Source organism: Chenopodium album, chromosome 24 (genome assembly GCF_948465745.1).
Source record: "Chenopodium album chromosome 24, dcCheAlbu1.1, whole genome shotgun sequence".
NCBI classification, from domain to species: Eukaryota; Viridiplantae; Streptophyta; class Magnoliopsida; order Caryophyllales; family Amaranthaceae; genus Chenopodium; species Chenopodium album.
Window position 1 is genome coordinate 4,897,029 of NC_137857.1, and position 26,719 is coordinate 4,923,747.

At 34.6% G+C, this 26,719-nt stretch overlaps 3 protein-coding genes across 3 annotated transcripts; 1 reads left to right on the forward strand and 2 right to left on the reverse strand.

Annotated features, from left to right (window-relative positions):
- Positions 1-401: 401 nt before the first annotated feature.
- Positions 402-9,055, reverse strand: LOC145610239 (putative sucrose-phosphate synthase). Its single transcript, XM_081665536.1, has 13 exons — positions 8,630-9,055; positions 8,343-8,432; positions 7,482-7,708; positions 5,731-5,794; positions 4,933-5,646; positions 3,914-4,027; positions 3,612-3,743; positions 3,332-3,508; positions 3,157-3,210; positions 3,004-3,066; positions 1,968-2,891; positions 1,756-1,883; positions 402-1,050 (listed from the first exon to the last, which is right to left on the reverse strand). Exons 1-13 carry the CDS (start codon positions 8,810-8,812, stop codon positions 771-773), a joined length of 3,150 nt encoding a protein of 1,049 aa, XP_081521662.1. The 5' UTR covers positions 8,813-9,055; the 3' UTR covers positions 402-770.
- A 5,737-nt stretch (positions 9,056-14,792) lies between these two features.
- On the forward strand, positions 14,793-20,259 carry LOC145611202 (calmodulin-binding receptor-like cytoplasmic kinase 3). Its single transcript, XM_081666494.1, has 7 exons — positions 14,793-14,938; positions 15,799-16,487; positions 16,711-17,027; positions 18,380-18,539; positions 18,627-18,716; positions 19,197-19,495; positions 19,727-20,259. Exons 2-7 carry the CDS (start codon positions 16,175-16,177, stop codon positions 19,931-19,933), a joined length of 1,386 nt encoding a protein of 461 aa, XP_081522620.1. The 5' UTR covers positions 14,793-14,938; positions 15,799-16,174; the 3' UTR covers positions 19,934-20,259.
- A 465-nt stretch (positions 20,260-20,724) lies between these two features.
- On the reverse strand, positions 20,725-26,091 carry LOC145610277 (putative chloride channel-like protein CLC-g). Its single transcript, XM_081665595.1, has 7 exons — positions 25,682-26,091; positions 25,344-25,544; positions 25,044-25,221; positions 24,246-24,508; positions 23,721-23,990; positions 22,437-23,565; positions 20,725-21,222 (listed from the first exon to the last, which is right to left on the reverse strand). The coding sequence occupies exons 1-7, from the start codon at positions 25,828-25,830 to the stop codon at positions 21,091-21,093; spliced, it is 2,322 nt and encodes a 773-aa protein (XP_081521721.1). The 5' UTR covers positions 25,831-26,091; the 3' UTR covers positions 20,725-21,090.
- Positions 26,092-26,719: the final 628 nt, after the last annotated feature.

Here is a 26,719-nt window from a genome sequence, read left to right on the forward strand (position 1 = left end):
CAATTAAAAATAAAATAAAAAATTCTCCTATCATAATTCATAACTACCCTCTCATTTTTGTCTAAAAAAACTAGCATCCTTAAAATTTAACAAAAACAAAAAAAAATTAACAAAAAAAAAAAAAGAGTAAATAAAAAAGATTTAAAAAAAAAAAAACACTACCATTAAGAAAAAAATTCATCTAAAAAAACAGAAAATTGATCTTGATAGATTACTGATATGCACACACATGAATTTCTCTTAGCTTGTTTCCATAATCCCAAATATAATACTTGGTAATTTTTAATCTTGCAATATACGGAGTATGCCAGTAATGCCACGAAATGAAAACTTGACACTAATGTTATACACTGCAATACAACCGATAATGAATGCTTCGGTATTTTACCAGACTAAAGCACTGGAGCTCACTCGAATACTGAAACCACCACGCCGAACAGATTAAGTTTCGGATTACAGGAATGAATGAAATGAACACAAATCTAAAGAAAATCTACTATGCTGTACATTTTCAGAAAATTACAACATGAAACAGGGAAAGAATCCAGGGCAGGGATAGAATAAGTGCAGCTAGTGCTCATTTTCCATACTAGCATTTGCACCTTTATTGTTACACTTGGGCCGATGCTACTACTTGACAGTGGTAGTATAATTATATGATTATTATGCGACTAATCACTACTGAACCAAATGTAAATATTGTGATTCTGAATTATATCAAAAGCAATACATGATGTTTCTGGGACTTAAACCATACAGCAGATTTCTGATCAGGCTTTGGAATTTCCGAGTTTTGTCACAATGGACTGGATTTCGGAACTGCTGCACCCTTCCCCCACCTCTCCAATATTGGGGCTGTCAAGCGACACAACATGTGTAAGAGGGTAGTTTCTGTTGGCATGGAGAGATTTAAATGCTTTATTGCTGACTCCCTTCAGGATTACGCTCTTATGGACTCCACCAAGCAAGCCTTCATAATCGGTGTCTCCACATTCTCCAACAAAGACCACCATCTTTGACAGATCAACGCCCCAACGAACATATAGATACCTGAAGATTAAGGATGCTTCACAGTTTAGACAGATTATAAAATACGGAGTACCAAGCAACCAGGTATGTGATAAAAAGGAGGGAACCCCAAATAATAACCTTCTGAAAGTTCTGATGTTAGAAAAGCAAGAAATAAAAAAGGATTTTGGCTGAATAATAACCCCAAATAATTGCACTCCCTCAGGCAAGCTTATTTCTTCCAATAATATTAGGGGTAAAGGGTTAATAACATCAACTAAGATAAATTTAGGAACACTAAATTTACACAAGTTTGGTAAATTAAGGTCACAGAAAGAGCTACCCAAATTCAATTTCCAACTAATATAAAGTTCGACAAGCTCATATAAAGGAAAATCAGGTGTCGAATGTACCCTCAACAATGAGACTATGAAATCAAATGAAGTACAGTATTTGTTAGATTAACTCCAGGACAGAAATATAACTTCATCAACTTCTAAAATCTCACTATGTTCTGCTTTGCCTATACATATCCTAAATTGTACAGGTCTATCTAAGGTTTCAAGAAACAGTGAGATTCTCAGCAAATGTACATCATCAAATAGTAAAGCTTTGTTACCTCCATCAAGGGGTGCAGAAGAGCTGAAGAGGTTAATAGATGTAGACGAAATTTTAAATTTAAGCTACAGTAAACCCCCTAGATACATTACCAGAAAATGCAATTCCATATTACAGGGGTAGTTTTACCTGAGGGCTTGAGAACGAGATGCCAGTACGGGAATCACATTCATTTTAGTCCCGTTTTGACAATAGATCACATGGCAGCGAAGACCCTGAATTCTCATCGACTTGCGGAGCTCCTTGCTAGGGGGAACCTGCAATGAGGAAAGCAATAGATGATAATCAACATCAACTATTCTGTTAAAACACCAATTCACAGTTCACCTTATAAAAAGTACCTTATCTGGGTTCTTTATCTTGAAAGCAAAGCAATAATCTGTAGAAACTTCATTATCTTCAGTGACAACTTGTTCTTCGTTATCATCTTTCTTTACAGCAATTGAAGCTGCCCAGCGAAGCAAAGTCCTCCGGAGGCCTTCTCCACCCCACCTGTATTCAATGTGTGAATGGTAATCTGAATCTGCTACAATAGGACTCTCCTCGGGGGTCAGAGATGAATAGTACATATCACTGCCACTGTTGCATATGTATGCATCAAAATCATTAAGATTGAAGCCCTTTGATAGCAGATATGACTGAATCTCCGGCATAGAATAGGAGGTTGACAATATAAACCCAATTGAACCTTCAGTCTTCTCTTTACCAGCAGCATCAAATATCCTACGAATAATATCAGAAAGTCCGTCTTCATAATCTCCATCTACAGCAATAACATATATATGTTTTCTCCTTCTAAATGCTGGATATTTACTAGAAGCCAGATCTCCTTTATCCGAGAACCTAGCCTTACGAGCATCTTTCGAATCACCCTTTGACCATGACATAACAGCATTCTCAAGATTGTTTTTGCCACCATTTCCAAGACTCTCAACATCTTCACCCTTATCCCCATCTAATGATATTGAGAACTTCAAATTTAGAGATATATCTTTTATGTCTCTTAACGAATCACTAGGAGATTCAGTCTCTTCATTTTCAATCCCTTCATCACTAGGTTTTTGCCACTGTGGCTGTCTTTGTCTGCAACTTGCTATTCGAGATAAGTATGTCTTGCAATGCTCAGGCCACGAGTACAGATGAATATTTTTCAGTCCATTCTGCCGACATTTTGCCCATAATTGCTTATCTGCAACAAGCTTCAGCAAAGCAGTAGCAAGAGATTGCTGCTCATGAGGATCCACAAGCAAGCCATTGTCAAGAACCTGTTCACAGTTTTATGTTAAAATAAAAAATCAGAATAAACAATTACACAGCCTTAATATAGAAAAAGCAACATATTTCAGAAAAGAGAACTGGCTTCATTAGCTAAATTACCCTCTGGATATCAACAGGACCTCCATTTTTTGTAGCGACCATTGGTAAACCATGAGCTGCTGCCTGTAAGAAGTAATAAACGTTGACCAAAATCTCAAGAGAAAAATACGTGCAAAAAACTTTATAAGTAGATTTGTCATGTTAGATAAGTACCTCTATTAAAGTTAGCCCGAATGGCTCAATAAAAGCTGGATTAATAAAGACTCCCTGCACCGATACAGAAACCATTTAAAAATAGATCGGATTGCTACTTTTGGACAGTGGATAAAACATTACCTGACAAAATAAGGGATTATACAAAAGTCAAAACTTAGTTATGCTTAAGTACCTTCGTCTTTGCTGCCAAGCGATAAATTTCAGGAACATCAGCTTGGTTGTGATGTTTGGGATATGCTACTTGACCATAAAGGTCATATTTATCAATTAGCTTAAGCACTGACATGAGAACTGAAGAGCTGGTGCTAGACATCTCGTCAATACCATCCCGATTACCCATAATAAGAGTCTGCAAATATCAAAGGCAAAAAATTCAATTTAGTAAAAATAGTGAAGGTGACATCATTAAGAAGTTCAACTATAAAAACATAATATCATGGAAGTAAACGTACTAGGTTAGCTAGCTCCCTTAATGGACGGCATTCGCCAAATGCTTTGACCAAAGTCGTAATGTTCTTCTTTGGGTCAGGCCTAGCAAGGGCAAGGATCATTGGTTTTCTTGGGTTAGTAAAGAAGCGCATTATCTGCAAAACAAATATATACAGAAAATTAAACTCAGAAACAAGAAGGTGCAGTAGAAGGGTGTAAACTGGTGCTGTGGTGCATAATGTTAGAGAAACAGCATCCAACCATGGACAAAAAAAAATAAGGGAAGTTAGTGCTGCGAAAGGGGAAAAGAGAGCATGTATAAGACCTCAGTCCAGATAGGCGGAGGTGATGTGGGATGTTCTTCAATTTCTTCTGCTTCACCATCCAAATCAACCTCATGTGGAACAATATGATGGAATTCCATTCCAGGAGGAATAACCTGCAGAACATGACAAACTTTCAAAAGCAGATTAAAAAAAAAGTGAAGTACAGTAACATGCAACCCAGCCGTTTGGGTGACCTCAGATGGAGCAAAATATTAACATGTTTTCCTAAATCTATCAGTCAAAAGTTTATATTCATTAAGAACAGCTCTTCAATGATGTCATTTGAGACAGACCAAATCTGATCAGCAAAGATCTTTTAGCCAATGCATGTCTCATCAAGTGTCCCAAACATTTTCACCTTGCCAGCTTATAAAAAATAAAGGTTATTTACTCCGTACAAGATGAATTTTAGTGGCAACATCTAGAGGAAAGGCCACGAGATGCCGGGATGAGAAACAAAGGACATAAAATTATGAAACATTGTAAAAAGCCCTGTTTTCCGTAATGAGTACTAGTATATACTGAGTAGCATAACAGAAAGCTTAACAGGTGAAAGTGTAATGTAACTGCCGCTAGATACTAGAAGTGCCAACTGCAGCATCAGGCAACTCAACATCAGGCACTAAAGACACAAATCATGTGGAAAGATTTGATAGAGTTCCAGACTTTTTTAAAGACACAATGAGTAACACAATAAGTGATCACAGCTACACATCGTCTGAATGCTATACTATGCATGGCACACACGCACCGTAATTCACCAGCCACATGTGTCAGCCAAAATCCTAATTTAAAAATAAAATTTTGAAAAAAAAAAAAGAATTAGTTAGGAAAAGTTTTTTGAGCTTTGATTAAAAGGATGATCAACAAGACCAAATAGATTTCAGATAACAGTTGTCATTAATCTCATTATCATAGTGGTTATTCAAGCATCCAAAAATTCAATTATATAAAAAACCAGCAACCAACTGGCCACAAACTTTAAATCTATATACCACTAAGTTTCAGTGAAACTTACAACCATACGGGGCATGAACCTTCCATAACAGCTTACACCACGCTTCATCCTTGCTCGGAGTTTACGTTCTAACACGGGATCAAACCCATCATAGAGCCGCCACTGCTCTTCTATTTCTTGTCTTGTACTAGTTATGACTATCTCAGAGGCATCAAGTGATAGCTCTTCAGCTTCTATCCTACGCATCATTTTGTATGTATTATTTATGTCCTCTTTAGACATCCGACCTTGTTTGAGGAGCTGCTCTAACTTGTCTCGGCCAAGAGAATGCCCTGTTAAAAGCATCGGAACATTTAGAGCACCAGAGAGCAGAGCAGCAGAATCACCAGCATCAGCATAATGTCCATGAATGGCAACTGGCCAAACTGTTTCACCACCACCAATTTGTTCACCTAGAACTTTGGACATCTGGACTATGTGGTTTAAAGCACCATCAACAAATTCTGGAATGTAAGGCCAAAGTTCTTCTTTTGGGATATATTTATCCCTAGGTCCAAAAGGTATACGAACAATGTAAGCACCACTGCTCTCTCCCATCTCATCATCATCATTATCATCATCAAAACCATTGGAATCTGTTCGATTCAGCATCTCAGTAGGCTCTCCGTAACTCCAATCCACATCAGGAGAAGAAACTTGCCTAGTTAGCAAATCAACTCGGTAAACTCCTGGCATTGAACCAAGAGCCCTTGCAAGCTCAACTACATATTTCACCTGTAATCCAAAAGCAGAAAAATCCATACTTAAAAGTCTGTTCATCATGAGATAAAGCTATGAATCACACAAACTTAATGTTACCTGACCACCAGTATCAGAATCACGACCAAGTTCCATGTTTTCGCCTCTTATCAAACCATGAAGACTGCATATAAACAAGTGGGGAAAAACTTAAGCCATACTACATAGGAGAGGAAAAAAGGAAAAAAAAAAAAAAAAAAAAAAAACAATATTTTGCAAATTTAAAGTTGATGAGCTGCAAGAAATATGTAGCATGGATCAAAACATTCCAAAGAACCCCTAAAATATTTTATCGAAGATATGGAAATTCAACATGATGTCAGAACTTAAGCCTTAGGCTTATATGATTCTGGTGACAGATCCTCAATTATTCTAAAATTCATGGTATTAACCATTAAATTACTAAACATGTAAATCATAGCAAAATTCTTGCTCTAACTTAAAACTCTGATAATTCACAATATGATATATTCTATTTTTTTAATAATTGGTTTGATACTCCAATTTATCAAACCTACATCAAAACCAAAAATATATCCTCATTCTTTTATGTCTAGTAGATCAAATTCAACAATTGACTAAGCCATTACATCAATCAAAAATTTTCATTGACTCAATCTTCAAGATCAGAGAATGATAGCTCCACATTATCTGGTTCTAGAGGTACAGTGACTTATAGGTTTTATGAAGTTTACATCATGCTGATCATTCAAATTACTATTCAGCCAATGAAATTGGAGCGAGAAACTAAATTTTTTAAAAAGGTCAAATGAAGTTTCTCTCAAAGCAAAGAACAAGCTCAATTTTGATGAAAATACTTACAAGAAACCTGCTCCTAATTCTATATTAATAAGAGGGAATACAGTGAGCCTGTGATGTAAGAAAATATATTGTAAGAAGCACTTTGTATTGCAAAAGTCTACAACAAATTGAAAATGAGATAGAATATAGATGTGAAGCTGCAAAAGCAATGGCATACTGGTTCAAGATCAGAGGCTCTAGCATTTTCTCATGGCTTGAATGATAATTATGGTGTTTTGAGGGTGAGATTGAAACAGAACAAAACAAAGTCAGAAATAAATGAGCAACTCAATCTTACTTACAGTTTTACAGACCTTGAATCGGTTCAAGTAACATCCTTAAAGTTCTCATCTCCATGCCTTATATCATGCTATCATACGTGAACGGGTCTGTTCATCAAGGAATTCTACTTCAAGGTGACTAAGACCACATACTCCAATCCAGATCCAAGAAAATCAAGCTTGGAAATTTATCAATCAGCTAAAAATCTAATTAGTAACCAACCATGTTCAAGTATTCCTCATAAGCTGAATACAGAAAAATGCCTAAAGCTGTTGCAAAACTCATTTGGCTTGCCAAGTTACTAGAAGAATTATAAGTCCGACTCTACGCATCATGTTCTTCTGCACTGTAATAGCCAGTCTACAGTACATACAGCTAAAAACCCAATGTATCATGAGCGTGCTAAGCATATAAAGATTGATTTCCATTTTACAAGGGAGAAACTTATAGAGGGTCTGCTTCAGCTAACTTATCTTTCTACACACTTTCAATTGGCAGGTACTTAAAAAAAGATGCATCAAACTAGGAATTTATCATACTTAATAATTATCCCTTCTTAGCTTGAGGAGCGTGTAGAAACTGAAATTGGTTGCAGAGGGGCCATATAAAGTAGCGCTCTCTCTTACAATGTTACTTGTGTATCCCGAGCAGTAAAGCAAAGCTCTCTATGCAGCCGCTTTCAACATATACTTCACATTACTTAACTATGATGCAACATGAAGTATTACCTTATCAATACAAGGTAGAGCTTTTTCCCCTTTTGCTGACTGATCCAAGTCTCCATAGCATCAAGAGAATTTATTCTTGGCAACCTAGGACGGTTGCTTTCACCATGAGCTGAAACATCCTTCTCTCCCTCGGATAAGTCCTCCGACATTTCAGCAGTTGCTTCTCGACGACCTCTCTCAAGCTCCATGCGGCGTTTTGCCTTTCGCTGAGCTTCTTCATTCTCAAGCTGTACATCAAGCAAAAAACATGAGAAACACATGTATATACCAAGCCAAGCATCACATGCCCAGATAGTACTAATTCAATAGAGTTGACTTAACAGGCACATATCAGTCAAAATAAGCTACTTAACACAGTAATTCAAAATAATTAAATAAATAAAGTCAAATTAACACATATAACACCATTTTATGCACACGAATAATTTGACTGACCAAAAAACCTTTATGGAAAAAGGCAGAAGTGTCAAAATCAGCAATTGACTAACCATATGATGATGTACGGAGTATTTATACACTACCCACTAGCCAAGTACATGTTCCACTAGCACAAAAATCATACATTTCTCCCCTATATAAACCATCCTTATACACCCCATCCCAGCCAACGCTTCATAGTCTCTTAGCTAGGTACACCCGAGTGTATAATCGACACTCTTGATTCCAACAAGAACAACCAACCAACCAAATAATCAAACACCCAAACAATAATAAATGACCATCAAGGTCTCAATTACTGCTACTTCTTTTCCAAAATTCGCGGTCATTCTAAACATTCATGAAACTCAAATAATTAGTAACACACAGAGATTAAACCAAACATCATCAAAATGGAAATCAAATTAACAGAATTGCAATTACCTGCTTCTTCTGACGAGCCAAATTCCATATTCTCCAACACATATTCTCCAATCTAGTATTCCTCTCTTGAGGACTTCTCGTTGCTTGTGCCTGAAAACCCATCAAATCATGCAAAAATCAAACCTTTTTTTCATCAAAAAATAAAAAATTATTACAACCCCACTTAATCAGATCAATCAAAACTCCAAAAAAATAATTAATTTACCAAAATTCACATAAAAAATTAAAAGATCAACACACTAAGATCAGCAATCTGACAAAATTCGATGAAAATAATGAAAAATTACCCGAGCCCATGAACGATGAAGATCAGTTTCATCAAAACCAGTGATAACTTCTTCAACAAAATATCGAGTAGGACTAAATCTTCCTCTTTCTCTCAACAAAAGAGATGATTTTGCATCATCAAGACCAGGACCCACATCCAAAATTGCCTCTAAATAACTGTTAATCCAATCATTTCCCGCCATTTTAGTCAATCAGAAGAAACTAACCCAAATACCAGCAATTGTGATTTTTCTTCTTATTAAAGTTGAGATTTTTCTGGGTTTCTTTTGTTTCTGAAAAAGGGTATAAAAAAGATGGGTGCTTTTTTCGAGAGTAGAGGTGCAGCAGAAGAACAGGGTGATTTGATTTTGGGGAGTGTGTGTAATTGTATGTGTGCCACAGAGTTGTAGGAAATGTTGTGTTGAGGAGGGAGAGTAGCAATTAATTTGTTGTGTATAATTATGGTAATTTTGATTATTAGTATATAAAAAGAAAAGACATATTTTGTCCGAAATTATTAGTCACGGGTCATGTTGATATTGTAATCTAAGGTATTTATGATTTTTATTAACAAGTTATACGAGTAATTATTTTAAGTAAATCTAGTGAAGTAATTTGGATTTTTAGAACTAAAAAGGTGAAACTTATTACGAAGTATAAACTACTCATATATACTAAGTAAGAGTTTGTTAAATTATGAAATAAACATACTTTTTGATCGCATTTAGTATAAATTACGCAATATTTTTTTTAATCATACTAATGTAATTAAAAGTCGATCGACTTTAGTAATTTATGTCTGGAGTAGGTAGAAAATCTCATATATGAGATCTTATTAATTACAAATTATAATGATTTATGAAACTATAAATAATTAATGTCAAAGGGTGTTCATCTAAGATATAAGCATAAGATTTTTATGAAACGGAAAAAGTAGCTAGTTGAATTATGATTTGAAGTACTACCTATGAATATTAAGGGTCTGTTCACTTCAGCTTAATTTTAGTTCAGTTCAACTCCAATCAATTCAGTTTAATTCAGTTTAGCTCATTTCTGTAAATGTGAGTATACCCTAAGTCTTTCAAAATCATGTAGGGGAGTAAAAGCTAAATTATTATTTTATGATTCTAGAATTTTAAAATATGATTTTGTGGCAAAGTATGATTGTATGAAATTATATGCCAATTTTTACAAACAATAAAAGAGTAGGGACGCAAGAGACTTTTAGTGATTAAGTTTTTGTCATTTAGTAACTTTTTAGCTGGTCTGAAAATAATTATGAATAATTGAATAGAATTAGTATACTAAAACTGATTTTTGAGTTTTATGTGAGTTCTTAAAAGAAAAAAGGGAACCGTTAATAATTTTTAGGTAGCATGTCATGTGTTATGTTATACGGAGTGTTAATCGCTTTTGAGCTAATAATCATCCGAGTTTGTTAGGGTCTTTTTTTAATTTTGATGTTGTATTTTCTTTGATATATATTTTTTCATTTTTTGGTCTTAATAGGTTGTTGTCTTTATAAATCGATATGATCAAATTATCTTTATTATTGCTAGTGTTATTATTCTTATTCAAACTTTCAAAGTAGTTATGACAGCTTTGTATTAAAGGTAATTCTGTCAAAATTAATTAAATTCACAAATATAGATGGAAATTCTAGATCTTAGACGGCTACATTAAATACAGCCCAAATTTTAACTAACTAAACTGATTAACATTCGCTAATAATAACTCCATACATTATTATACCCGTGTGGCCATGCATTAGTGTCCTCTTACAAAAACAACACTTAGGGCCTGTTCACATTTACTTAATTTCAGTTCAGTTCAGCTCCAATCTGTTCAGTTCAGTTCAGCTCCAATCAGTTCAGTTCAGTTTAGCTCTAAATTTCCCTCTCTCATAAAATATTTATTTCAGCTCAATTCAGTTCAGTTCAGCTCTAATCAATTCAGTTCAGCTCAATTCAGTAAATGTGAACAGACCAATATTTTTTGATTAATTAGCATATTGTATTGTGTTTAGCTTGATTTCTCTGAAAAGAATAGTGCAATACCACAATACTCCCTCCGTCCCTAAATTACATTTCTACTAATCTCTATTATCTGAGGAATAAATGATAGAAATAGAAAGGTAATTTAGGGACAGAGAAAGTAGTATTTACTACGTTAAAAAATTCTGAATATTGGTCCACTTATATTAGAGGATGAGATTCTGGTACTTCCTACGGAGTACATTGTTTTCACGCAATTTAAGGAAGATGAACCGTCATTTTCAGTTCAGTTTTATAAACAAATAAATAGAGAATTTCCAGTCGAAAAAAAAAAAAAGAATTCACCAATTTGATATTGTAATTTTGGACTATACTTGCCTCCTTTTGCCACGTACAAATGTACAATGTTTGGAGTATTATAAATATTTGGTTGAAATTAGCGGTCCGAGGAAATAAGAAAATAGCGAAGGAATCATTCGAGGTATTATACCATTTGGACGATCATATATAATTGATTTTTCTTCTTTTTTTTTTTTTTTTTTTGAAACAAAACGAGCGATGTATAATTGATTAATTTAATTGACATTAACTGTATATATGGTGCTATCCCCCACTTGTATTTGCTTCTAATATTTGTTAGGCAAACTTCTAAAAATTGATTTAATTTTAAGAAAATAGTATAGGGTTTGCAACATACTATATATTAATACGTACAAATTATATTATTATTGACATTTTATAACTTAATAAAAGACATTTGAATTATTATAAATTTTTTGTCAAAAAATTTTATTCTAAATTCATCAGTAGCTATTATAAGTGACAGTGTATTCATGCTAGCATTAAAATGTTGATTATGTTACAATTCATATGGATCCAATCATCTTTAGTAAAAAGCATATACATTTCAAGCATTTAGATGTTATCATGGTAGTTACAATTTATATGATTTTGAACCATGATTAACAAGCTAAGACTGTATAATAATAGGGAGTAAGAGTATACATCCTGAAATCATTTATTTTTGTAGGTATTTGATATAAAAAGTTTTTATTAAACATATTGTCATCATCAAGAGCAAATGGTAGATTGGTATTAAAGTATGTAATTGAAATTTATGATGTACATAGTTTGGTCCTTATTCAACCATTTTATGTTTGCGTAATTTTTTTTTTTTAAATGTAAGAAAATATAAATATTAGGAAGCCCACCTCACGAGGTAAATTCCAAATAAAAAGGGGTGTAACACAAAAACTTCTTAAGAGGTCACCTATATATCATAGTATTATTCTTGTCCAAACAAGCTTAACTGTAGAGTTTTTATGGAACAGATGCATTAGTGTTGATATGATCACAGTATCACACCTTTATGTTTGCCTTAAATGGGTTTATAAAAGGCATAATATGTCGATCGGAAGAATTACATTGTAACTTGATAGATTGATATATAGAAGAAATAAGATTAAACTATCGATCTGTCAAGTTTTTTTCTACCTTGTGCTAATATCAGAATATGACTAGGTGCAAAGAATAATTAAAGGAATGACTTTGCTGGCTTTAGGTGTATGTGGTTACGTTGACTCTTGATTAGCTTATTGAATTTCATGTTTTTAACAAAAAAAAAAGTCAACTTATTTTGTGTTAGAGGAAAGCATGCATAGCATCTTGAATATGACATGTTATCAACTGATGATATATATATTTTGTTGCCTAAGTTCCAAGAATTTCCTCAACTCATGAACAATACATCAGAAATTCAGAATTAATACATGGAATAATTTGCACCATAATAAAGTAGTAGTAATAGGGAGTACTACGAATCTATGATGTTATTTTCAACTTTATCGATCAATTAGTTGACAAATATATTAAGTGACCAATCAAATTAATGACTAAGGTCTACGCTTACATCCATTTTGTTGTGCTCGACTTATTAATCAAATTCATATAAGTTCCTACGGTATAAACCCATGAAAAATTCATGTTAACTAAGGGTCTGTTCACATTTACTTAATTTCAGTTTAGTTCAGTTCAGCTCCAATCAGTTCAGCTTAGTTCAGTTCAGCTCCTAATTTTCTTCTCTCATAAAATATTTATTTCAGCTCAATTCAGTTCAGTTCAGCTCCAATCAGTTCAGTTCAGCTCCAATCAATTCAGTTCAATTCAGCTCAGTTCAGTAAATGTGAACAGGCCCTAAGTATATCTCAATTCTCAAACAATAAGATTTGTGACACGTGTCAAATATAATCTACAAAATAGGTTACCGATTTTTTGTACCATTCTTGTGTCAAGGGCTGTGTTATTAAATTATTTTGAGATAAATCAAAGATGTTTCTATTTTGGGAAGATGGCTGAAAGAGTGAAAGATAGTATTTGACAATTTTTCCTTTATTTTTTTTGTCATGAACTTAAACATACAAACTATTAAACTATAAAATATTTACAAGTACATCGTAACCCTTAAAATTAATAGAGAGTGCTTCCTTTATTTCCAAAATTTTATAACGCATCAACTAAAATTTTACAAGTCAAAGTGTTACATTTTTTATAAAACGAAACAGTAACAGACATCTATCTATCTATTAACCTATACTAAAAACAAATACTTTCATGACAGCATGACACTTGTCATTACCTTATGAAAAAAATTCCCGCCGTTTATTTTTTTTTTTTTTTTGCAAAATCTTTAAGTAAACTATTTATAGTACCTTATATATTTTCTTTCGATTTTGACAATCATATCTCATATATATATCCAAATAAAATATTTCTTAATATTTTTTTTTATATACTTTAGATTTTGTTATATTATTGTGAAAAATATTTAACAACCATGCATTGCACCTAGACACCTAGTGTGGAACACTAAACGCTATAAATGCGCAGGTGTGTACGACATTAAACGGTAGGTTTACTTCCCGCCACCACGTGCAATTTGAGATTTGTTCCAATGTAATCGAGTACACTGTGTTATCATAGGCAACCCACTTAACTCCGTTGATTTTTCATTATACCGTGCAAGTTTCCAACTTGTGGGCCCAAACTACTTTGATTTTTTCCGAACATTGTTTGGAGGTCAACTTTTGAGAAAATTAGAGTCGTGTAATTTTATCATCACTATCTTCAATTTTCCTAACTATTGAAAGTGAATTTGTACAAGATATAAGGCTATTTATCAAATTAATTTGAATATACAGAATAAGACAATAAGTTATATCATGTTAAGTTGATAACATATACAAGTTAATCAAATATCTGAAATAAATACGTCTTTCATTCATCATTTAAGATTTTTCGTATTAATAATTATCATAGAAATACCCCGTAGAATTAAATTATGCTTGTGGTCTTTGTAGTGTAATTTTTGTAGTACAACCTTCAAGTTTGAATAAGATTACGGTTAAACTGTTATGATTTTAATAAAATAAGGCAATATTTTTTTGTTTCCTTTTTTTCTAACAAAAAGGGAATGCAACTACAAGATTAAGACTAGATGCAAAATTGCAAATGTAGAGACTAAAGAAATACTTCAAGCCACCCCTTTGTTGAATTGTTAGACACTTTGAATTTTGGAAGTTTGAACACAATGGTAATTAGCCGTAGGGAAGTAACACTTTTCATTGTTGCAAATTTCCAATACAAATGTAAGTCAATATGTCATACATCTAATTTTGCATAATAGATAATATTATCCTTGAGGCTTAGTCTTGTTTTTGGTTGCTTACTAGAGCTTGGATTAAGAGAAGTTTATTCGCTCACACTTGGTTCAAGGTCGATAATTGATGCTTTACACACACTTTATCGAATCTCACCTACAAGTCGAAAGCCTAACTGTAACTTGAAAATTTGTTATACTTTATCAAATATCACTTCTTGGTCTCACCTACAACAAGTTAAAACTCCAACAATCTAACCGTAATTTGAAAAAATGTTGCCAAATTAGTCACGATATGGATTGGAAATATACCCTCCCCAACAAGAACATTCACCATCAATCATTTGCTCAAGGAGAAACAAATTGATGGAAGTGAATATACCAAATCAAACCTTATGTTGCGTGAATTAAACTTTCCTAGTTTCTCCACCAACAGTCAAAATATTCCAACTTGACTTAAAAATAAAAAATCAAAAAATTGCGTCAACAGCCAATTGGGTGTTGCATCAACCATAACCCCACCTCCATTTCCAGCTATTTGCCTCCCTTAAAGCTTTTCTCCAAGTCACTCTCTTCTTTCTTCTTCTTATTTATCTTCTCTTTTTAGTTTTTAGACTCTTCAAAGAACAAAAATTGTTCTTGATTTTCTCTCTTTCTCTGGTCAGCCGCCTCTTTTACAGGTTTATTTCTATCACCCATTTTCACTAATTTTGTATTGCTTGTCAATTAAAAGTGAAACTTGATCCTTAAAGTTCAATGCTTGGGATACTTTTGTACATGGGTTTGTCTCAAATCATGACTTTGAACACTTTTTTGCTGTCTTTTTTTAGGATTTTGTATATGGGTTTATCTTAGATTTTGATTCTGAGCATCTATTGTGTTGGAATATGATCAATAATGCAAGTTTTTTTTGTTTGCTTTGTTGTATTTTATAATTAATTAGTTTAGGTTTGTTGGGTGATCATGGTTTTTGCATTTTTGTTAAATTTTGAGATTGGACTTTGAGTTTGGATTTATGTCCTTAAATTGGGTTTTGCAATCATTTTTGTGCTTTCAATCATGAACTCTTTTAGGTCATTAGATGTGATTCTCATACCTGTATTTGTAGCTGGTTGTTTTTTATAGTTCCAAATGTTATCTAATTTTAGTTTATACTGAGTTTGTTGGCTGATTAAGCCCGGCCTAGCTAATTTCGAGGGCCGGGCACGTGGGGCGGAGGCATTGTTTTTGCTCTAGCTTGCAGGTGATAATGAGGCATTATTAAGTTGGGTGTTTACTATAATGAGGTGGTTGATGTATGGTGTTTTCATTCTGGCTGCTTATGTGTACATGTTTAGCAAGTGGGTAGCATGAAATTCTGTACTCTTAATAGAATAATATAGTTTGTATTAACATTAGATTTTATATGATTGAGTTGTTGAGCCATTATAATTTGTTTTAACATGTGATTCTGCATACTTTGAGGTATTGCAATATGGTTTAGCTTATTTTTGTAAGTTTCCCCCTAGTAGTCTGACCTTTTGGGGTTTCTTGATCTCAGCTTAGCTCCCGCGGCAGACAACTCAGACTGTGGGTGTATACGACAGTCATTAGTCTTCGATCTTCATCCATTACCGCTGTAAATTGGCATTTTTTACTGCAACAAGCTGCAGATCTTGGCTCTTTAATGATTTACTAAAAAGAGGGGGCATTGCGCTCTAGTGACGGACCGTCTATTCAATTTCAGTTGTAGCTGTCCTGCTGTATATCTCCATTGACGTTGCCAGTAGCTGATTTTGTACTGGTGTTTTTTGGTTCTTTAAAATTGTTGTTGTGTGCATATGTGGAGTTTCGGGGACTATTGTGGTTTGTAATCCATTCTTTTATTTAAAATGAGTGTATGAAAAACAATCAATTACTAGTTGCGGTTACCAAGTATGGGTAGCCATTGTACATTAAAAATTCTGATATGCATCATAAGCATATCATTTTGTATTCAATGGCTGCAAGTCTTTGCCATTGATGTTTCCTCTGAGGCTGGAAGGAAACTTCTCCGGGATGACATAAAAGAAGAAGCCACACCACCTGCAGCTCATTTACAAAAAGACCAGAATGGCTACCGTTATTCAAAGCTTATGGCCATGGCTGCACCTGGAGTACTACTTTTGGGTTGTTTATTTATGTGGCCGTGCTGTCATCCTAAGAAGAAGGATATTCACTCTGCTGATTCACATAGGGATTTAACTGCAAGTAAGTTTTAATTATTTGTGATGGCAAAATTGCCACCAATCACTTCTTGCTGGGTTGTTTTGTATCTAATGAATGCCCAATGACTTATTGGAAAGTTTCCATCTTTGCTTGTATATGTCACATGCTGATTAATCCTTCTATATTATGTTTATTGCTAACTGTAAAACAAACACAGAGCATTATAAGTTTGTCAGATGGCTGACTGTTGATGATTCTATTGCAGTGGACTTATCATCCTCCTTTGAGGCAAATCCAGAAAGGGCTAATGCTAGTCCATGGAGACCTGCACCACCTAGCCCCTCTCCATCGCGCTTTCCACCATCCAGTCCAAATCCATCGCGACATCCTCCACCTAGTCCTCGGTATGCAATGTCGCCAAGGCTCGATAGGTTTGGATCAGTTCATCTTAATTTTAGTCAGATTGCAAAGGCTACACATAGTTTCTCATCATCCTTTAAGATTGGTGAAGGTGGTTTTGGAACTGTATACAAGGCCCAGCTACCTGGTGGACAGTGGATTGCTGTAAAGAGAGCTAAAAAGGTACGGAATTAGAGAATTTTTTGTATGAATCCATATCTTGCAGCATTTTATATTGAGAAGCCTTTGTGAATCAACTTGTTCTTGAGGTTCAACCCCCAAAAAACTTGGGAATTAACCTAGAAATTTATTGTACTTCGACGTGAATATACCTCTGCAAAATTTAAACAGGATACTTAGATGACTTATTATAAGTCAGAATTCATTTTACAGTACAATTCTGTTCAATCACATTGAATTCTGACGTAGTAACTAAGAACTTGTCTGATTTTTAGGTGACTTTAAATGACCTCAAAAGATCAAATGGTTTAGATTAATGCATGTCTAATTATCTCGTTGTATTAACTTTGACTAACATTCCTAAATTAAGCTGCCAATTATATTGGAAAGGATTCTAGGGAACTTAGGATTTTATGTCAAGGTTAAGTGGGATAAAGTTTGATCTCCACAGTCTAGAAGAATATCTTAGAGTTTGTTATAGATGCGAGAATATGATAGTACCCTCAAGTTCTTTCTTGGCATGCCTTGAAAATTACAAGGAATATTTGAAATTGATGATGTGATTGCTCTCTTCATCTCCTCATCACATAGTGCCCCCCCCCCCCCCCCTCCCCCCTCTCATGATGCAACTAAAAAAGACGGAGGAAGCATGTAGTAGAATATGTTATTGTGTATTGGTCTATTGGATTAAGGTTCAATCTAAAACAGTCTCTCTATAATCGTAAAGGCAAAGGCTTGCAGATTGGTAAAACCCAAGACAGGACCCCTATTAAAGTCATTGGGATGAAGTTTTTTGATGTGTTGAGTTCCATGTCTATTCTTCACACTTCGAATTTTCCATTCCTAAACGAATGAGAGTCATAATTGTGCCGTTCAAATTTTAAATGCAAAACATGTGTGTTGCAGCCACCATTTGTTTGGTTATGTCTAATTTTCAACTGTTATGTAATTCAGTATATAAGCCTAACAGCCTGTCTCTTTCCATTGGCCCTCCGCAGAATTATATTGTTGTTACTATGATTGAGTGTAAAATTAGTGTATAACTCTGGCAACAAGCACTTTCACTTAGTCTTACCTCTCTACCCTGGCAGTGAGTAAAATTATTTTTATTTTATTTTATTTTATTTTTTTGTGATGTTATGAAGAGTGTAAAATTGTCTTAGCAACAAGCACTTCTATGTGCTTTTGCCCCTTTATCCTGGCAGTAGAAAACAACTTTTATGTTGCTGTTATTATCAAAAGTGTAAACATAGTTTAATTAATTGGCCATGTCTGTGAATGCTCCCACTTTTAGTTTTGTCCCTTTATCCTGGCAGTGAGCATTAATTTAAGAACTTGCTTTTGCCTTGCCACAGGAACACTTTGATTCTGCCGAATTCAACAGTGAAGTCGAGATTCTATCAAAAATTGAGCACCGCAACCTGGTCAGGCTGCTTGGATATGTTGACAAGGGAAATGAACGGCTTATAGTTACTGAGTATGTTTCAAATGGAACTCTCAGAGAACATCTGGATGGTAAGATTTATTCAGGAATATGATACTGCATCATAAATTCAGTACTTGGAAGTGTAAATCTCATGTTTAAACTGTTATATTTGACAGGTGTGCGGGATAGAATTCTGGATTTTAAGCAGCGTCTTGAGGTTGCAATAGACATTGCACATGGTTTAGCATATCTTCATCTATATTCAGGTAAGCAAAACCATTGTATATACGAAGTATAAATCTTATTTTCCTTTTAATTGTGCTAAAGTTAAATGCTTTAGAAGAACTATAGTGCATCATATAGGCACATAAGGAAACAATACTAATTGGTGGAACCTGCTCATTTTAAGTGTGTGTATTATTTGGATATACCTTCTCATTCTCTGTCCATCTACAAATACAAAAAATAATCTCATTTATTAGATTTCAAATTTGGAACTTGAATGATACAAAACAAAAAATTAGTATCAACAAACGAGTAGATCTGTTCTTGACAATTCTTTCTGAATGGGGGGAGTTGGGGAAAATTATTCTAGGTTTTCGAAATGTGGTCTTGGACATGCAATCAATCAGTATGTCCTGCATCATATTGTTGCATCATTTTAGATTGCTTGTCATGTCCGTCCATTGATTTCTCTTTTCCTTGCAACATTCTCATTTCTTATCGTTGGTTGCTGATCATTATAGAGAAACAAATCATCCATAGAGACGTGAAGTCTTCCAACATTCTCTTGAATGAGAATTTAAAGGCCAAAGTTGCAGATTTTGGATTTGCAAGAGTTGGTCCTGCTGAGGGTGAGCAGACTCATATTTCAACCAAGGTCAAAGGGACTGTCGGATATCTTGATCCGGAGTATATGAAGACGTATCAGCTCACCACGAAAAGTGATGTCTACTCTTATGGGATTTTGCTTATAGAAATTTTGACTGGACGTCGTCCTGTGGAACCCAAAAGACCTATTGAAGAAAGGGTAACCATCAGATGGGTAAGCCTCTTATTTTCTTGCCAGGTTCTTTTGGTTCTGTCATAGTTTGACTGAAAATTGGAACTTACCATTGCATATAATCACGTTAATTCTCAAGCCCATTGATCTTTGAAGTATCCCTTCGCCATGATCCCCTACCCCCCTCGTTCCCAAATTAACTCAAAATGTTATGTGGAAGATATGCAAATCTCGATATCCTAAAGTGACACCTTTAAAAAAAAAATTATGCAGGCTGTCTTTAACTACAATGAAGGTGATGTGCTGAGGCTGGTTGATCCACTAATGAATGAACGCGTAGATGTAGAAATACTCAGGAAGATATTTTGTTTAGCATTTCAATGTGCTGCACCCGGAAAAGCTGATCGGCCAGACATGAAGTCGGTTGGGGAACAGTTGTGGGCTATAAGGATGGAGTATCAGAGGTCAAGACGAGGGTAGATGATGGGGGATTTTCATGCTTCCTACTTCGACATATAATGGTGCATTTCCTCTTTTCACAAATTTGTTTGATGGTGAGAAGTAGCTTGATCTGTATGCTTCAACATTTATCGAAATACAAGTACCATTTATTGGGATGTTATATTACATTATACAAGGAGTATGGAAATTTGCTGCTTCAATAGAGCCCTATTGTGTAACTCTGATAATAAGTAAAATAACATTTACAAAGGGTGTACCTAAGCTACTCATTTTTTTGGTATGCCTAATGGTCAAAATCTGTATGTAACCCGACTTTGACAAATAGACAAATATGGTTTTTTGTATACCTAATGGGTTTTTTTTTTTTTTTTTTTTTTTTTTTTTTTTGGGTTGGTGCAAACCTAATGGTCATATGTAATTTGACACCTTTTTATGAATGATTGAATTTTTTATAAAACTACATTAGTTTGTTTTTGTAGATTAATTACCTTTTGCACGATATTTAAGGAGTTGAGAGAGAGAATGTAGTCAAAATCTATATGTAAACCGACTTTGACAAATACTAAGTAGCCAAAGCCAACACAAAAATATTACTTGTATTATTATTTGTGCTCCAATGGTTATCTACTACGGAGTACTAGCTTGTTATTTAATATTTTTGAACAATAGCTTGTTATTTAAATGAGCATCACTTTTTAAATTTATTATGCATTATTTTTTAATGACTTTATTAACGAAAATGAACATTTAGTTAATATATTATTTAATCAGCACAAAGCAGTTGAGCGTGGTGTTACTATTCATTAACATGATAAAAAATATTTCCAATTAATCAAATGCTCAGAGTAATACAATGGCCAGACAAAGAATGCACAAGTAAAAAAACCTTTGCATTTCCCCTTTACAAAAAATATCAGAACTTCAGAAGGAACCAGAAAAATGCGATGAGTGGTCGACAACTCTTAAACATCTTTCTCCATCCTTTCTAACAAATGCACATCTTGCTATCTAGGCTGCATTGTTATGATTCAATTTCAGCCTTGGTTCCCTTCGATCACAAGGAGTGAATCGAAAATCTAAAGATACTGAGAATTACAAGTTTTCACTTGAGCTAGCTATCTATAACTACAAATCTGAACAAAAAAAGATGTCTTCCAATTTGTGGAAGATGATGCCTAAAAGAATTTTGCAAAGGGAGTAAGCTGGAATCTTAACCTTTTCCTCTTATTCACCAGAGAAGGATGCAAACCGAGTATGTGATCTGGCATAAAATCATGTCTTGTCAACACCCCCACAACAGGTGGCCTCTGCACCAAGTCGTAAACTTCAGTTAAAAGACACTGTTGGAACATAAGTAGTAATAAACGGAAACTACTCAATTCATCCCGATTTTTGATTCCTTGCCCAAGGGATTAGTTGTCACATTGTCCCAGATTACAACTTAGCATGCTTTTGGATGGAAACTATGACAAACTAATAAACATGCAGATGAACCTCAAGATAAGGATCCTCCACAATCAAAATTCTTTGTTTAACTCTATTTGAAAGAAAATGAGCAAGCATCTAACTACTGGATACCTATTACCTAACACTTAAAAAAAAACATAACATTGTCCTTCAGTAAATATATACAAGTACTTTTTATACAATGTGGGTGTGAAGACAAGATTGTTATACTGTGAAGCCACTGAAGTGTTAAGGTTATAACAGTTAAATGTTTAGTCTAAGTCTATTCGAAGGTACTCTACTAGTCTTTCTAGACTAAGGAAGAATCCATATTGGCAAGAGTGTGAATGTTGCTTTGATACAACAGAGACGCAACTTAAAGATGTTTGTACTTTGAGCATTTATGAAAGTCCAAAATACAATAGCATAAGCTGATGATCATTAGGTCATTATGCTCTTTTATTGAGAAATATTGATATTGGTCTATCATCTCTTGTTAACATATGTCTAAATTCAGCCATGAAATTGCTAGTTCAACTTACACTAACATAATGACAGCTATTTAAGGACAGAAATTTTGATTGCACAGTGAGATGGGAAATATATATGGGACTTAAAGAACTGCTACTAAGCTGAGAAATTTAAAGAGCATAAATCCACCAATATTTTTCCTAGGAAAACTGACTACTTTCCAATGTTTGTGAGCCCTACGGCCCTACCTAGTCCCCTCCCACTACGGGGGTTGTAACAAGTGAGAAGTTCCCCAAAGGAAGTGGACATATGCAAATTGACCAAGTGCCTCATAAAATGGACCAACTATGCAATTTAAGATGTTTTCTTTTCAATCTTCTGCAAGGATGATGCAATTTAAGTATGGAGGTTTTAGCTTAATAATTTATTGATGGTTTAAGAAAGCTTGTATTTTCTTTGTTGAGTGGGCTGGCATTGGGGGGGGTGTGTGTGTGTGTGTGTGTGTGTGTGTGTGTGTGTGTGTGTGTGGCGGAAGCTACAATCAATAATGCACTGAATATAATCTTTGGAAACGTGGGGACAAAAAGGAGAACAAGCAACTTACATCAGCTGTCGTTGGTACCACTAGCATGTGCCTGAGACCAACTTCTCGGAAAAGTAAAAGAGCCTTTGCTAGAGACATCGTCTCCACAACTGTATAGGGTGAAGTATTTGTAAATGGACGAAGATCAACAAACATCTTCAATTCTTCATCTGTAAATTCTACATCTTCAATGTCATCAATACTGCTGGACCCACCTTTTGCAAAATCCACAGAAGAGAACTGCTCAAGTACATCAGCACCAGCTGACACTGGTGCGAGAACAAAAGCTTTCTTCTTCAGCAACACAATAAGATGAGCTCGAAGGATTAAGCCGAACAAAACAGGAGTTGCAGATTCTTCTGGTAAATTGAGCACAGGAAACCCATTGTGTCTTGATCTTTTGAGAGAATCAACTATATTTCCAACCTTTTCGATCCCACGAAAATACTCAAGTGGCTCAGTAATTACATCAGCTACATTCAGTTGCCTCATGTATGGCTCAGCATGGGTTTCTAGGTAAGGGAAGCCCTTCAGCTTCATCATGATGTCATATATATTGGCATTAAAACTATCGGCCACAGTCTTAGAGACAAGTAGAACTAACATTACAAGTGGCAGTAGCAACAGATTATTGGTTAGTTCAAGAAGTATAACACACAATGAGACCGTCATTCTCATAGACCCTCCAAGAAATGAAGCAGCACCCAACACAGCAAAGAGACCATGGTTCAGACTCGACTTTGAACCAATCAACATCCCAACATAACGCCCAAACGATGCACCCGTCACAATAACAGGTATGAAGAGACCAGAAGGGAGCACAATAGCATAGCTAAAAATGCTTAAGAAAAAGCAAGTTACAAAATAAATAAGCATGGATGTGCCATGAAATTCAGAATCGGTGCTGTGACGAAATAAGTTTCGAATGGCGTCATCATTTGTGTTGAAAATCAAACTGGCCAGATCATTGTAGTGTCCGGGTGCACACTGGAACTTCTTGTAGTTACCAGACCGGCCTATAGTAGGACAAGCCTCCGGCAAATCACCTGAACAAGGTTGGCAAGCTACAAACCATGGAAGTCCAAACAGAAGGCAGGAGGTGAATAAAGAGACTATACAAGCAAGACTTATTTGGCATACAATGCCTTTCCTGAAAATGTAGATCAAATGGAAGGGTCAATAAACTGACAACAACAACAACAACAAAGCCTGAGTTCCAAAATGATCAAATCAACCATAACCAAAAATCAATTATCTGTGTCTCCAATATTAGTTTAGTTGTTGGAAAGAAAAAACAGGACTTACCTGTTAATAAAATTGTAAAGTCGAAGAACCTTTTCTAGGATGAAATTGTACAAGGCTCCTAATAAGCCCCCTACGGCTCCAAGCAGCAGCACATATGGCACATCATAGAGGTAGTATACCACATTTTCTTTAGTGACATTAAACATTATTAAACCGCCAGTACCAAAGAGTCCACACTTGCCACTGTAACACAAATCCATGAAACTTCGAAGCATGATAGCAACAACTGCTGTACAAAAGAATGCTCTCCACATGAGTGCACTTCTCCACCTGGAGATTGGAATAACAAGGAAAAGTTAGTCTGAAAAGTAACCCCAATTTCTGAAAATATGCTCATCCATGTGAAGTAGAAAAATGTGTAGAGTTGAGGGCCTTATAATCAACAAGAAACTCTGAATCTAGCCCCACATTGAAAAGCATGTTATAATACTAGCTTGGATACTAAAGTAAACTTTTATAATGGCATTAGAGAACGAAAAGATAAGAGAGTTTCAAGAAACTGAACAATAGAAGTATCCACAATACCAAGAAGCCATTTCTTCCAAAGCAAATAACACACCACCAACAGGAGCACGGAAAGCAGCAGCAATTCCAGCAGCGGTACCACATGTTACAAGATCTCTCCTATCTCGATCATTTTTGAAATAATGAAGCCATTTCCATGTCAGACCATACTTCTTTGATCCACCCTGACCGAGCAACGAAGCAACACATGAAGCCATGTGCACCATGGGGCCTGCTTTTCCAATCATAAGGGAAGATGAAACAGCAGTGATACTGCCAATAATCTGTAACAAAAAAAAATGTTTATGTGAGAAGAAAGTTCCATATAAAACCAGAAGTGATATTGCACAGAAAATATGCACAAAGTCCAAAAAAAGCTCTACAATCCTAGCTTTATCCTCAAAAAAGCTAATATCTCTGTCCAAACTCATTAATAACAAGCCTACGGAAATAGAGTTTACATAGAAAACAATGTGAAATAGAACCACTTCAAATTTTATTATTCTAAATACAATGTGAGCATGCTACTAGTTGAAACTATTTCCTTTTAAATTCTTTCCAACTAACTAGGTACCACACAAGTCCTGACTGGTTGAAGGAAAGTAAGCTTCGCTGAAGCATTATACAGTATTCCAATGCATAATGTAGCAGAGTAACAGACATCATACATCCATGCCTCCGATAAAAAAGAAGCATGAACAAGAATTATCTAATTTGCACCAATGTCACAATAACTTTAAGTGTTCATGAAGGGTGATGTAAATCAATACAATTACTTCAGTTGAACAATCAAGCATCAATCCTAGTGAATTTTCTAACCTTAACTATCAAAGTCCTTGGAGAAAATATGTCAGGTGCATCCACACCATTCAAGTAAGCCTTAACTTCAGGTATACCTGACCCAGCAGCCGCCGGCGATACAAGTGCAGTAAACAATGATGCAAATAGAGTTAACCCAAGATTACAAGCTGTAAACACCAAAAATGCTGACAAATGCCTACATTAAAGCAAAAGCATTACAGTAAATTTTTGATCAAACAGTCCAAAATCACAAACCTTAAAATCAATTACTTGTACTCCATATAATGTAAGGATAAGATAAATGATAGAGAAATTAACCTGTTATACAACATCATATTGGAAGTGATAACAAATTTCTTCCCTGCTATATTCTCAATACCATAATTATGGAAGAACCCAATTAGACTGACAATTAAGCCAAGAAGAAAACACAATGCCCATTTCATAAACATGTACTGATAAATCTGAACTTTCCCTCTACTTCTCCAATCTTGCTTGAAAAAATCATTCTCAGTAATTCTGCAAATAACAACCAAAAATAACCCAAAAAAATTCAATCTTTATAAATAATCATACTAACAATCAAAAACCCAATACCCTCTATAATTATGCAAAAACCCCAGAAATTAAAACCCAATAAAATTAGATAAACATACTCATAATCAAAACTTTCAATTGGACAAACATTGACACCAACAAGAGCAAGTTGAGAATTGGTGCTGCTGAGAGAGAATCGACGCCTAGAGGAATCCATTAGAGGTTCAGTGAGTGATTCTTCATCTCCTCCATTAATGCGTGAAGTCATTGTTGAAGCTTTTGCTAAAATAATTTCACAGCAAAAATTTCATTCAAGAAAAAAACCCAACAAAAATTTGCAGAATTTCCAGAAATTTGAAGCCGTTGAATCAAATTTTGGGAGTTATAAGGGGTTGGTCAAGTACAGAAGACAATTGTGTGCGTACTAAAAACAATTTCGTTGAATAATTCTGACTTACGTAGTATTTTTTTTACCAAAAATAAGGATAGTGGTTGAGGAAGCAAGTATGGTTTGGACGAGGCTGCCATAAAACAAGTATTTTATTTATACCATACTTAAGCAAAAGTATTGGTTTTGCCTTGTTTAAATAAAAAAAAAAAAAAAAGAGTGCTTTTGCCTCAAGTAGTGATTTTACTGATTTTTACCGCAAAAGTTATACTTTTACAAAGGTCTTGTTTGGTAAAGAGTTTTTTGAAAAGTTTTTAGCTTATTGATCACTATTAGAGGTTTGACTCATTTTAAGAGCTTTTTGCAAATAGCTTATTGAAAAATTAGCTTTTTGGATATTTAATGCGCTTAGGCCCTGTTCTTTTGAGCTTCTGGGCAGAGCAGAGCAGAGCAGAGCAGATTTCAGCAGAGCAAAGCAGAGCAGAGCAGAGCAGATTTCAGCAGAGCAGAGCAGAGCAAAGCAGAGCCGAGCAGAGCAGAGCAGATTTCATTAATATTAATATTATTATTATTACTAATATTATTATAATTACTAATATTATTATTACTATTATTATTATTATTATTATTACTATTATTATTATTATTATTATTACTATTATTATTATTACTATTATTATTATTATTATTACTACTGCTACTGCTACTGCTGCTGCTACTACTACTACTACTACTACTATTATAATCATTAAATTTTATTATTAAATAT